The sequence below is a fragment of the Jaculus jaculus genome, chromosome 14, assembly GCF_020740685.1.
Source record: "Jaculus jaculus isolate mJacJac1 chromosome 14, mJacJac1.mat.Y.cur, whole genome shotgun sequence".
In the NCBI taxonomy this organism is placed as follows: domain Eukaryota; kingdom Metazoa; phylum Chordata; class Mammalia; order Rodentia; family Dipodidae; genus Jaculus; species Jaculus jaculus.
Window position 1 is genome coordinate 56,013,620 of NC_059115.1, and position 13,019 is coordinate 56,026,638.

The window sequence follows — 13,019 nt, forward strand, 5'->3', positions numbered from 1 at the left end:
TTAACTTTTTAAAATCTTTTTTAAAATTTTATTTATTAAACACAGAGGGACAGAGGGAGAGAGACGGGGCATGCTAGGGCCTCTAGCCACTGCAAACGAACACCAGACGCATGCGCCATGACGTACATCTGGCTAACGTAGGACCTAGAGAATTGAACCTGGGTCCTTAGGCTTCACAGGCAAGTGCCTTAACCGCTAAGCCATCTCTCCAGCCCTAAATTGTTTTTTAAGTGGTATAAACTAGAAGGATGAAGCTTCCAATTTCAAGGTGTATTATATGACTATACTTTTCAAGCCTAAATTGAGAGATCAAGATCAGTGGAACAGAATAGAAACTAGGGACACTCAAGGGATTTTTTTTTTTTTTTTTGGCAAGGATGCAAAAATGACTATGGGGAAAATAACTTTTTAATTTTTTTTCAATTTGTGTGTGTGTGTGTGTGGTGTGTATGGTGTAGAGGGCTGGTATACATGTGGTACATGCGCTTGCATGTGCAGATGCATGTACACCATGTGAGCACACAGAGACCCCAGGGATTCTCCAGTCTTGGGTTTCTGCTTCCAACAGAACTGGGGTTATAAGCCCACGTAGCCACACCTAGCTGTTTATGTGCTAAGGAGTCAAACTCTTTAGGTCCTCTCATTCTTTTTTTTTTTAATTTTTTATTTATTTATTTGAGAGTTACAGACACAGAGAGAAAGACAGATAGAGGGAGGAAGAGAGAATGGGCGCGCCAGGGCTTCCAGCCTCTGCAAACGGACTCCAGACGCATGCGCCCCCTTGTGCATCTGGCTAACGTGGGACCTCAGGAACCGAGCCTCGAACCGGGGTCCTTAGGCTTCACAGGCAAGCGCTTAACCGCTAAGCCATCTCTCCAGCCCAGGTCCTCTCATTCTTTACCAGCAAGTTCTATTGCCCATTGAGCCATCTCCCATGGTTCCAAGAATAGCTTTCTAACATGAGCTGCCTGGCGCCTCCATGACCTCACAGTAGTGACCAATTCCCCACAAGACCTGCACTGCTCTGAATCCATGCACAGTTTCACACAGAGGATGAAGAAGAACAAGAGGAATGAGTCAATGAAGCAGGGGAAGGATTGCCTAGAAAGAAGAGGGTCCTCAATGGAATAGGGGCAGGGAGGAGGGGACAAAAGGGGTAATAGGATGGGAGTATGATCAAACTGATAGTTAAGGCTATGTGTACAACGTCTCGCCCACAACTAGACTTCCCACTGACTGACCACTTCACACTCATCCCTCGTCTCCTGAAAGTACATGGGTCTGCATGGTGTGAATCGGGGATTTACCCAGACTCTTCTGCCTATAGCGACACACCGCATCTCTTCCTCTGTGTCCACAAAGTACGACACCCAAATACATTGTTCAAGGACAATGGTAGTCCATTGCTCAGCAACACTTTTGCTTATAAAATGATAGTAGGATCCCTGCTACTGCCCCTCTGCTTGGCCACAAGGAGCAAGAGGAGACTTTACTCCTTTCTCTGAACACCAAGAATCCTTTCCCTAAAGGCCAGTGGTGTGATTCATCTAACAATTCACCTGGCCCATGCTAGATGACAGACAAGGTCTCAAGTTAGGTCTCTGCTTTGCTTACTCAAATTAAATAGATACAGAGTACATATATCATTAACAGTGAAGGGAATTAAAAAAAAAAAAAAACGAGGTTTAATGGTTAGAATTAAAGCAGTATAAAAATCATGATTACTGAAATCCAAATAATTTCCAATGATTAACATTAAAACCTCGCATTTCATTCCTGAATGCACTCAGCTTAGGTCACTTGAACACAAGCGGACTTTGTTACTCAAGCTGCCTCTCAAAGCACATTACAGACACTTAACATGGCGTTCCCACTTGCCGTATGTTCCAGACGAATTGTGAAGACAGATGGGTCTAAGGCTTTCAGCTGCAAAGCAGATTCCTCTTTTATGCAGAAGCAAAATGTTACCACTAACAGAGATTTTTACATTTGTTGTAGGAGTAATTACTGAACAACAAATATTAAATTTTGTTTTCGTGCATTTAAATTCTCGTGTTTAAGCTTATCTGTATCAATGAACTTAACCCCTCCACTTTCAGCACACAGTAGGTTAATCCCATGCTGCCTGTGACAGAGTCAAACTTCTTCAAAGTCTGAGATTCTTGGAGAAGATGCACCTTGGCATCTACCTAGAGAAGGTCAGAACCAAGCAACAGGGCAGAGCTCACACCTTTTTCAAGGGTCTTAGGCAACTGTGTGGTTGTTTTTTTTCTCTTCTAAAGTGGACCAATAAATCCAATAAATATTCCAAGTACCAGGACCTGCTGTAGGCCCTGAAGCATGGCATGAAGCAAAGAGAAGCATCCCTTCCCTAACTGGGTCTGAAGTCTTGGGACAGTAAAGGCTTCCCTTGGAGGACTCTGGGAATTGTTTCAAGTTCTCACATCTTGGCTCATCTTGATTAAAGAGCAGATTTTGATTCAGATCCCAGAGACATCACCTAGGGGATATGTGATGACTAAACAAAGTCATTAACATCTTGGTGTCTACATCTATACAGTGGGAGAAAAAAAAAACAACAGCATCTACCTCACAATGACCTGAAAGTTAAGTGAGGCTAAGTGTACACTACCTCCCTAGGAGCACATTTTTCATAAGAATCTCTTCGGGGAGATCTGGTAGCCAACACCACTGACAAAATCAGGTGCTTGCTGTTACTGAATTAGCAGACAGTGCAGGCCATGCTCAGGGATACTTCAAAAATCCCAAGCACTTAAAGGGAGGGTTGCGTGTGTGCTTTATTATTTTCCTGGCTTAATCCTAACGGATTTATCCTCTCTTCCTAAGATGGGTCAGCATTTTCACTTGGAAATGTGCAGGAGCATATCACAATCCCAACAGGGGAACTCTGCTATCAGAGACCCTCACATCAAAATGTTTAAGGAGGGCTAGAGAGATGTCTCTGCAGCTAGAGGCTCCTGCTGGCCCAGGTTCGAGTCCCTAGTACCCATGTAGAGCCAGATGAATAAGGTAGAACACATGTCTGGAGTTCATTTGCAGCAGCCGGAAGCCCTGGCACACCCATGTTCTCTCTCTCTCACTCTCTCTCTCTCATCTCCCGCCCCCACCCCCGCTCTCTCAAATAAATGAATAGACATGTAATTTAAAAATTACAAAGAAAGTATAAGGAGAACGTGCATCAGGGGACTCAGTTAGGGCTGTGGCATGTGACAGGAATAGGGTGGCCCAGCCAGGTCTTGTGGCGCATGGGAGTGAGTCACTGACAGTTAGAAGCTCTCTAAATCCATCACACCAACCAACGTCAACCAGTGATGCAAGAAAACCCACCAGCCCCACCTGGCAATAACTAGAGTGAAATCAATCCCATTTCCCCACGGGTTTTCATCACCATAAAAGCTCGAACCAGGGCTGGAGAGATGGCTTAGCGGTTAAGCGCTTGCCTGTGAAGCCTAAGGACCCCGGTTCGAGGATCGGTTCCCCAGGTCCCACGTTAGCCAGATGCACAAGGGGGCGCACGCGTCTGGAGTTCGTTTGCAGAGGCTGGAAGCCCTGGCGCACCCATTCTCTCTCTCTCCCCCTCTATCTGTCTTTCTCTCTGTGTCTGTCACTCTCAAATAAATAAATAAATAAATAAATAAATAAACAAATAAATAAAAAGCTCGAACCAACTTTTAGGGGTTTTAGACTAGGGCCCCGATTTGCTTGTTACCTGTTGCACCAGAATATCTCCGATTCGGTTGATTACAAAATTCCTATCATTGCCAACACAGGATTCCTGCCTGCGCTCCTTCATACTGAAGAAGAAAAGCCTGTGTATCTCCAGCAACTCATCTAGGCAGGGGAAGATCTTGTCCACGGTGCTGTGGTCCAGCTGCAGCTCCTCCTTCATGCCTTTCCTGAAAATCTCCGACATGATGAACAGGGTCTGGATGTGGTGGGTTTCCGTCTGCATCAGCTCTGAAAGACGTGAGCACACACAGCCTTGAGAACACAGTGTCTGATGGATAGCCTTTCATACAGGAAGAGTGAGTGGCCATGCCATAACAGTATCAATTACTTCCAGCAAAAGAGTTCAGAGGGTCTGGAGAGGTGGCTTAGCTGTGAAGGCGTCTGCCTGCAAAGCTAAGGGATCCCGGTTCGATTCTCCAAAACCCACATAAGTTAGATGCACAAGAGGGTGCATGCATCTGGAGTTCGTTTGCAGTGGCTGGGGGATGTGGCAAGCCCATTCTCTCTCTCTTCCCCCCTTCCCTCTTTCTCTGTCACAAATAAATAAAATATATATTAGAAAAGAATTTAGAATCACATGTCTTATTTGCCTACAAACCTACAAGTTTATCTTTATATGTCTGACAGATAGAAATACAAAGTAGTAAAAAGTATATAATTACCTATATCTAATGTAATAATCTATTATTTATTCTCCTAACAGATACCATTAACTTATTTGATATTTAAGTTATCTATAGTGAGTTACAGATTAACATTAAATTATAGAGATAACATAATTGAAGTTTTATCAATCATTGATTTAAAAACAACAAATCCACAGTGTTCCTGATGGCCTAAATTAGCAGATCAACATGCTGCATTACACAGATAAGAAAGAGGGAATGTTTAGGAATAAGATAAACATCTTTTCCAATAAAAGTCAGTACTGATTACTCATTTTATTTAAGCTCAAAATATGAAGCAGTTTGCAGATGTTGAGAAGAGAGTCTACAAAGATAAATCAAGTAAACTAGACAACAATCAAATGTTTCTGGTAATGCAGTTTCTTTGTGTGATTTTTTTTTTTTCCCCCAGTGCTGAAGGCAAAACCCAGGGCCTTGTGCTTGTGATGGAGTTAAATCCCCAAACCCCTAAAATCAAATGTTTCTGAGAGGTTCAATTCCTCCCCGAATGCTCTACAACACTGGGTTTGTTGTTGTTGTTTTGTTTTGTTTTTTGCTGGTAGGGGTTTTTTATTTCTTTGATTTTTTTTCATTGTAAATTAGAATAATTTGGTGAGATTACTTAAATATGATAAAGTGCCTCAATGTACTCAATAGTAGATTCAGTTACAGAATTAGTTTTCAAAACTGCACATTGTCCAGAGGAAAATGATGTTTCAGAATCATAGAACACAAAATAAAGAGAGAAAGGCAACCCACAGAATAGAGAAAGTATGTGCAAAACATGTATCTGATAAGGCTTTCATAACCAGAGTAAGTATACACAGATGTGTGTGTGCATATAAGAAAGTGTTATAACTAATTTGTGTGCATATATGAAAAAAATTCTGTAGCTATCTTTTTCAATATTCAAAAATGATCATATAATTTTAGTTGGTGTTCCTCCAAAAAGACACATAAATGACCAGTCATCATCTGAAAAGATGTTCAACAAGTAGAATATGTAATTCAGTGGTAGAAAGCTTCTCCAGCAGGCAAGATCTCCTGACTTAGATACACACTGGTATGCACATGCACACAGACACACACGCTCAACATCATTAATCATTAAAGAAAGGCAAATCAAAACTATAAGATCTTACTCCACATACACTGGGATAATTATAATAAGACAAGATGACAAATAAATAAGTATTAGTGACCACATAGAGCATTTAAAACCCACATATGGGGCTGGAGAGATGGCTTAGTGGTTAAGGTGCTTGCTTGTGAAGCCTAAGGACCCAGGTTCAATTCCCAAGTGGCCATGTAAACCAGATGCACAAGGTGGTACAAGCTTCTAGAGCTCATCTGCAGTGGCTGGAGGACCTGCCATGCCCACTCTCTCTATCTATCTCTCTCTTCTTGTAATATATAAATAAATGTTTTTAAAAAACACATAAGGGATCTGCAAGATAGCTCTTCAGTATGTAAAGTACTTGCCACACAAACATGAGGACCTGAATTCAGATCCCCAGCGCCCATGTAAAAACTAGGTGCGGTGGCATGTAACTGTAATCCCAGGTCTGGAAGGCAGAGACAGGGACTCCCTGGGACTCACCACCTAGCTAGCCTAGCCAAATCAGTGAGCTCTGAGGAGACACTCAAAGAATAAGGAGGGGTGGGCTGGAGAGATGGCTTAGCAGTTAAACGCTTGCCTGTGAAGCCTAAGGACCCCGGTTCAAGGTTCGATTCTGCAGGACCCACGTTAGCCAGATGCACAAGGGGCGCACACGTCTGGAGTTCGTTTGCAGTGGCTGGAGGCCCTGGCATGTCCATTCTCTCCCTCTCTCTCTCTCGCTTTCTCTCGCTCTCTCTCTTGGCCTCTTTCTCTCTCTGTCACTCTCAAAAAAACTAAATAAAAATATGCAAAAAAATTTTTTAAAGGATTTAAACAAGGTAGGGAATGACAGAGACCCTCAACATCAGCCTCTGGCACCCATGTGCCCAAACACATATAAACATACATACACGCATGCACACCACACACATACACATGCAAGAAAAACCCTTTATACATTGCTGGCGGGAGCGAACACCAGAGCAGCTGCTTTAGAAGAGAGCCTGGCAATTCATGAAGAGATTAAAAGGAAAATTACCCTATGACCTCCAACACGGTAACAGCACACATGGTCCACCAACTGATAATTCAATAAGCAGACTATAATAGCAGTGAGGAATAAGAAAATGAAACACTGACACGGATTATAACTAGGGTGAGCCTTGAAAACAGCATGCGAAGAAACAGGAGCCAGTCGCCAAGGAAACGACACATGACGTATCACTTAGGTAAAATGCCCAGACTAGGTCAGTTGTTAGGGGCACAAAGTAGATGGGTGGTCGTTCAGTGCTAGAGGAAGTGGTGGAAATATTGTAAAATTTGACCGCGCTCGAGGGCTACACGATTCTGGGGAACACACCACCAGACACTTGATTACACACAGCGGAGAGTGGCGTGGTGTATGAATAACACCTCAATTTTTAAAATCCATCACGAGAGAAAATAATCCTCAATGTGTAGGCATACTAGAAGTACAATTCATATATAGCATAACTCTTTCTAAACGTACTATATGTTTTAGGAATCTAACATATCAGTCAAGAAGAGTAAATATATAAAAGTAATGTGCTAAAAAGTAAAAGTAACAGTAACACAGCCTTATTCCATCATCATAAATAAAATTACCTTCCATCGGGATCCACTCTAAATATTTCCTTCCTGTTTTTAGCATCCACTCTGTGCTAAGCACTTACCACATATCATTGTATTTAATCCTTTATTTACTCACTCCTACTCCAAAAGCAGAAATACTTTTCTTTTGGGGGTGCATTTTCTGGGAATAAAACCCAGGGTATTCTACAAAAGCACTCTACCTACAATAAGCTACTCTCTAGCTCTATTTATTTATTTATTTTTGCTTTTGTTGTTGTTTTTGAGATAGGATGTTGTTTTGTAGCTCAGGATGGCTTCAAATTTACAATCCTCCTGCCTCAGGCTCCCATATGCCAGGATTATAGGTATGAGTCACAATACTCAGCTTACCTCATCTTTAAAAAAAGGAAAACAATGCAGAATAGAGGGGAAAACACTCTTCCTGGAGCACAAGCCTTTCTGACACCAAAGGCCATGCAGCCTGTGACAATTCACCCCAAATGAGTTAGACAGTTCTTAACAATATTGAGGAGAGCTCACTGAAGAACAAAGCAGTATAAAATAAATGTCTGAGAAATACTAAAACGGGCAGTGCGGTTCCCCTCAGCTTCCAGTGACTTGCATACCCGCTACCCAGGCAGGCTCTGAAGTATCCCCCTAGCTCCCTTGACCCACATGACCCCACCTTCTGGGGGTACAGGAAACAGGTGACCTCCCAGCAGAAGCCTTGCAAAAGCAGAATGTCTTCCTACTGTTCTGCATTTTTTTTATCATAATTTTTTTTTAATGATCATTTCCTAAGTGTAAGAGCAGAGACTAGTGAAATCTTGCTGCAGCTGAATCGCATGCTCGGTCGTGTGGCACACAGACACCAGGCGCAGGTGACTGCACACGATCTGTGTGATGGCACCTTGGTGTAGGTGGTCTAACTGTCGGGCCATAGCCAGAGCCCTGCAGCCCTGTGTGAGACTTCACTGCGGCTCTTATATAAAGTAGAGGGCTGGGGAGCAGGCTCAGTAGGGAAGATCACTTGCTATACAGACGTGAGGACCTGAGTTCAATCCTCACCAGCCACATAAAAAGCCAGGCATGGCCATGCACGTCTCTAACCCCAGCATTGAGGGGGTGGAGAGAACGGAGGATTGTTGTGGCTCCCTGGTCAGTCAGTGTAACAGAATAGAGGGAGCTCCCAGTTCAGGGAGGGACCCTGTCTCTGAGAAATGACAGAGGACACCCACCTGTCACACATACTTGGGGCATGTTCCTCTGCATAGCACGCATGCGCACGCGCACACATATACACACACAACAAAAGAAAGAAGTAGAGTATAGACTAAGTCTAAGGAAGGTGTGGGAAATCAAATTTGCTTTCTACCACATAGGCACTGTACTGCATTTAGGCCTCAGGACCTTTTAAACCTATCATCATCACTACAGAGAGGGGCAAACTGAGGTGCAGGTGAGCTACACAGTTTGAGGTCACACAGCTAGAAAAGGGGCAGACACAGGATCTAGTCCATGTCATCAAGGGTTCAACATCCACGCTCTTTCTTCCGCGTCCGCTGTTTCAGCCTTGAGGTCAGATTCAAGACACTTACCAAAGATGACATCTTGTCTCTTGATGACATCCTTCTCCTGCCGACTGCAAAATGAAGGGTCCACGACGAGACTCCACGATTCCGCTTCAAACTCCTCGTTGCTGAGGTCGCTCCACAGAGAAGAATCCACGACATCTAGCGTGTGGTTAGGAAAAGAAAAGCCACGGGTAGAGTGACCCACTCGGCATTAACGGCCCTGGATGTGCCACGTTGGCAGGCTAAGTGCGTGGCACAACTCAGGCAGAATAGTTACTAGAGTGTGACTGACAGCGACAGAAACCGCAGTGAAATGATCCCAATCACGAAGATGGTTTTCATGAAAGCAAAGAAGAGTCTAATATTAAACTAGCGAGTGCATATGTGAGTCAAAAAAAAAAAAAAAAAGGAACAGAAAATTGAAGGCCCTCTAGTTAGTCTTGGCTTGCTTTTATTTCTGGAAACTTTCAGAATCGACACTGGGCTTACAGAATCTTGGGCCCACTGATTTCTGTTGCCCCAGGTTTTTAATATTTACTCAAATTTGAATTTTTTAAAAAAATATTTATATTCACAAGCAGAGAGAGAGAGAGAGAGAGAGAGAGAGAGAGAGAGAGAGAGAGGGCCTCCTGCCACTGCAAATGAACTCCTTTATCTGGCTTTACGTGAGGACTGGGGAATTAAACCCTGGGTCATCAGGCTTTGCAGACAAACATCTTTAACCACTGGGACATTTCTCCAGCCTTCAAATTTGAATTTTAAACATGTCTGCTCGGTTAGCCCTCAGCTTGGCAAGACACAAAGCACAGTGTGAGGATTTATCGTAAGTGAGTAAAAGATTTTTTTGTGATAAAATTAAACATACAAATACCCTTCCAGAAAAGTAAATTTGCCCTACACATCCCTCATTAGCAAGCTCCTAACAGCAGCAAAGATGACCTGAAATGGACTTAAAGAAATCATTTCCTGACACAGAATCCACACCTCAGGCTTGTCATTACTCTCCTTCCATTTGATTTTCTTTCATTTATTGAGGTCACTTGGAAGCAGAAGACAATTCCCCAGATCAAACACACTTTGCAGCGCTCTTATTCCTCTAGAGGTAGGAAGCAATAGGTGGGGACAGGCATCGCAGTGCCCCAGCCAAGACCAGCCTTCATAAGTCAACAGAGTACACAGTTTAGTATAGAATTCTTCCCCAATCCCTCGATAGCTGTAAAATGGTTCCAAAGATAAGCACACAATGTATTTTATTCTTCAGTGTCTTCATGGCCTCTTCTACCAGGAACATGTCTCTTTCAAAATTGATCCCTGCCAGGTGTGGTGGCGCACACCTTTAATCCCAGCACTCGGGGAGGCTGAGGTAGGAGGATTGCTATGAGTTCAAGGCCAGCCAGAGACTCCATAGTGAATTCTAGGTCAAGCTGGGCTACAGCGAGGCCCTACCTTGAAAAGAAAAAAAAAGTCAGCCCTATTCCTTAGTCACTATCTGATTATGTCCTTCAGGGCTAAATTTTCCTTTTTGAGGAAAGTCAGACGTGCTGGGAAAAATGGCTAAGGGGGCAGCAAGCATGAGTAGCTGTGCTTGGATCCTCAGTGGGCATGTGAAAACGGCATGGTAGTACACACCTATAAGCCCAGCACTGGGGAACCAGAAACAGAAAAATCACTGGGGCTTGTTGGGTAGCTAGTCTAGAAAATCCAGTGAGTTCCAATGAGAGAGGCCTGTCTCAAAACCTGAGTGAAGAGGAGTAGAGGGCCTGACATCAACTTCTGGCCGATACACACACATGCATGCATTCACACTACACACATGTACACATGTTAAAAAAAATTAAGATTACAAAGAAGTAGAACCCATATTAGATAGACACCATGATTAGACTTCTTTAAAAAAACAAAGCAAAAAGAAGAGGGGCTGAAGAGATGGCTTAGCAGTCAAGGTGTTTGCCTACCAAGCCTAAGGACTCATGTTCAAGTCTCCAGGTCCCATGTGAGCCAGATGCGCAAAATGATGCAAGCACACAAGGTCACACATGTGCACAAGAAGATGCATGCATCTGGAGTTCGACTGCAGTGGCTGGAGGCCCTGGAGTGACAATTCTTTCTCTGTTTTTCTCTCTCATTCTCAATCACATAAATAAATAAATAAGGCCAGGCATGGTGGTGCACGCCTTCAATCCCAGCACTGGGGAGGCAGAGGTAGGAGGATCGCTGTGAGTTCGAGGCCACCCTGAGACTACATAGTGAATTCCAGGTCAGCCTGAGCTAGAGTGAAACCCCACCTTGAAAAACCAAAAAAAAAAAAAAAAAAACTACAAACAACAAAAAAAGGCCAGTCTACTGAGCTTGCCTTAAAAAAAAGAAAGGAAGGAAGGAAGGAAGAAGGAAGGAAGGAAGGAAAGAAAGAAAGAAAGAAAGAAAGAAAGAAAGAAAGAAAGAAAGAAAGAAAGAAAGAGAGAAGGAAAGAAAGGAAGGAAGGAAGGAAAAGAAAGAAAAGAAAAGAAAAGAAAAGAAAAGAAAAGAAAAGAAAAGAAAAGAAAAGAAAAGAAAAGAAAAGAAAAGAAAAAATGAGAAGCTGGAAAGACAGTTCCAATGGTGAAGCTCAGATCCATCTGATTTGGACCCTCAGCACCCACTCAAAAGCTGGGCTCAGTGGTGTACATCTATGATCCCATCACTTCAGGTACAGAGATAGGGGGATCCCGGGGAGACTGGCCAACCAGTCTATCCTAATTGGTGAGCTCCAGGCTAATGAGAGACCCTTGTCTCAAAGGAGGCAGACAGCATTCCTGACACCACCACCCAAAATGACCCTTTGGCCTCCACATACACATTTACACATATGTACATGAACACACATGTACATCCATTAAAACGACTTGTAAAAAAGAAGAATGCACGTCCTTCTTACTTCTCCCACGAAAGGATCCCTTTCAGCAAGTATTCAGAGACCCAGGAAAGTGCCGATGAATTTCCTCACCTTCCATCACAAAGGACTCGGTGGAGGGCGAGGAGCCCATGGACTGGAACAGCTCATCGGAGTGAGACCTGCTTCGCCAGTTGTTACTGTCACCCTCAGACTCCAAGGATGTCACTGACCTCCTGAAGCTGGCGAGGCGGGAGAGGAGAGGAGTTAGCTCGGACAACCTCTCTAAGCCATGAAGGTGAGGCAGCGCTCTGCGTCTTACCTGTCCGAGGTTGGGCCGGGAACACTTCTGGACAGTGGATGGACCTGCCCTGAAGCTTCCTTCCTTCCAGCTGGCAATCCGATAGGCATGGAGGAGGAAGGGTGTAAGGAGAGCCCGGGCTGTGGGATGTCTCTCACTGAGGAAGCTGGAATCACAGTGAACACTTACATGTGTTTCTCAAGAGCATACACTGAAAAGGAAGTCACTGCAGTCTAGAAAGGTAAACCCTCAGACAGCCGCTTTTCATGTGTCTCACGCCCAGGCTAGTCACCAGTCTCACTGTCACCTACTGGAAGTATTCAACCATCCCTTCCTTTTCACACCCTTCTCCTATCCATGCTACAGGCCTGCTTCCACCATCTCTCTTTGGAGACTATGGGTGTTTCGGGTGACATCAGCAAGCAAAAAAAAAAATGGAATGGGGAAACACTAGTCAGCTTTTTCCATAAACCATGGCTTGTACAGCCTTAAGGAGATACAGGGTGTTATTAGCACTGCGACCAAAATGCACATGGTGCATATAAACAAGCATCCACACCCAGGGAGCAGGTCAGCGGGATGCAATAATAGGCTAGGGAGTCCATTCCTTATGGGCAAAACATCTCAGGCAAATGAGAGCTGCCACCCAGCTGAGTTATTCACTCTCCTATCAACACTAAACAATGCTTCCACACGTCTCTAAATTGTTATGGGCAGAAAAGCACCAATCTGAACTATAAATCCCTCTCTAAAAATTAATTCACCTTCATAATATTATAGCTTCATAACATTATAATAATATTATATGTATTATGTATCTATAATAATATTATATATATTATGTATATGCACACACATTCTCAAACAAAAAGGTGAAATATATAATTCTCAGGATATAACAAAGAATTTTATACATATATAAATCCCACAAAGAGGAAGACTATAGGACATTCTATTTTATAAATTCTAAAATTCTTTTCACTTTCCATTTAACCTTATGGAAAGGAGCATCTTGGAACTGGTGTCCATGTATTTTTAAGACTGAGGGAAGGCAGTAAGCTTTGACTGCCTGTACCCACCTAACCCTGCGGAACCTCACCCCCAGGAGCAAGTCACCATGACTTGCATACCTAATTATCCCAACTGAAATGGCTTTCAAAATATCAGT

At 43.4% G+C, this 13,019-nt stretch overlaps 1 protein-coding gene across 4 annotated transcripts in view; it reads right to left on the reverse strand.

Moving 5' to 3' along the window:
* Positions 1-13,019, reverse strand: part of Arhgef28 (Rho guanine nucleotide exchange factor 28) — a 361,317-nt gene that overhangs the window by 72,618 nt on the left and 275,680 nt on the right. For all 4 annotated transcript variants that reach the window (XM_045133599.1, XM_045133602.1, XM_004651536.2 and 1 more), the window contains 4 exons: positions 11,873-12,017; positions 11,665-11,792; positions 8,706-8,840; positions 3,731-3,978 (listed from right to left, as the gene is read on the reverse strand). In XM_045133599.1, the coding sequence (XP_044989534.1) occupies positions 3,731-3,978; positions 8,706-8,840; positions 11,665-11,792; positions 11,873-12,017 (656 nt within the window). The remainder of the gene's footprint in view (positions 1-3,730; positions 3,979-8,705; positions 8,841-11,664; positions 11,793-11,872; positions 12,018-13,019) is intronic.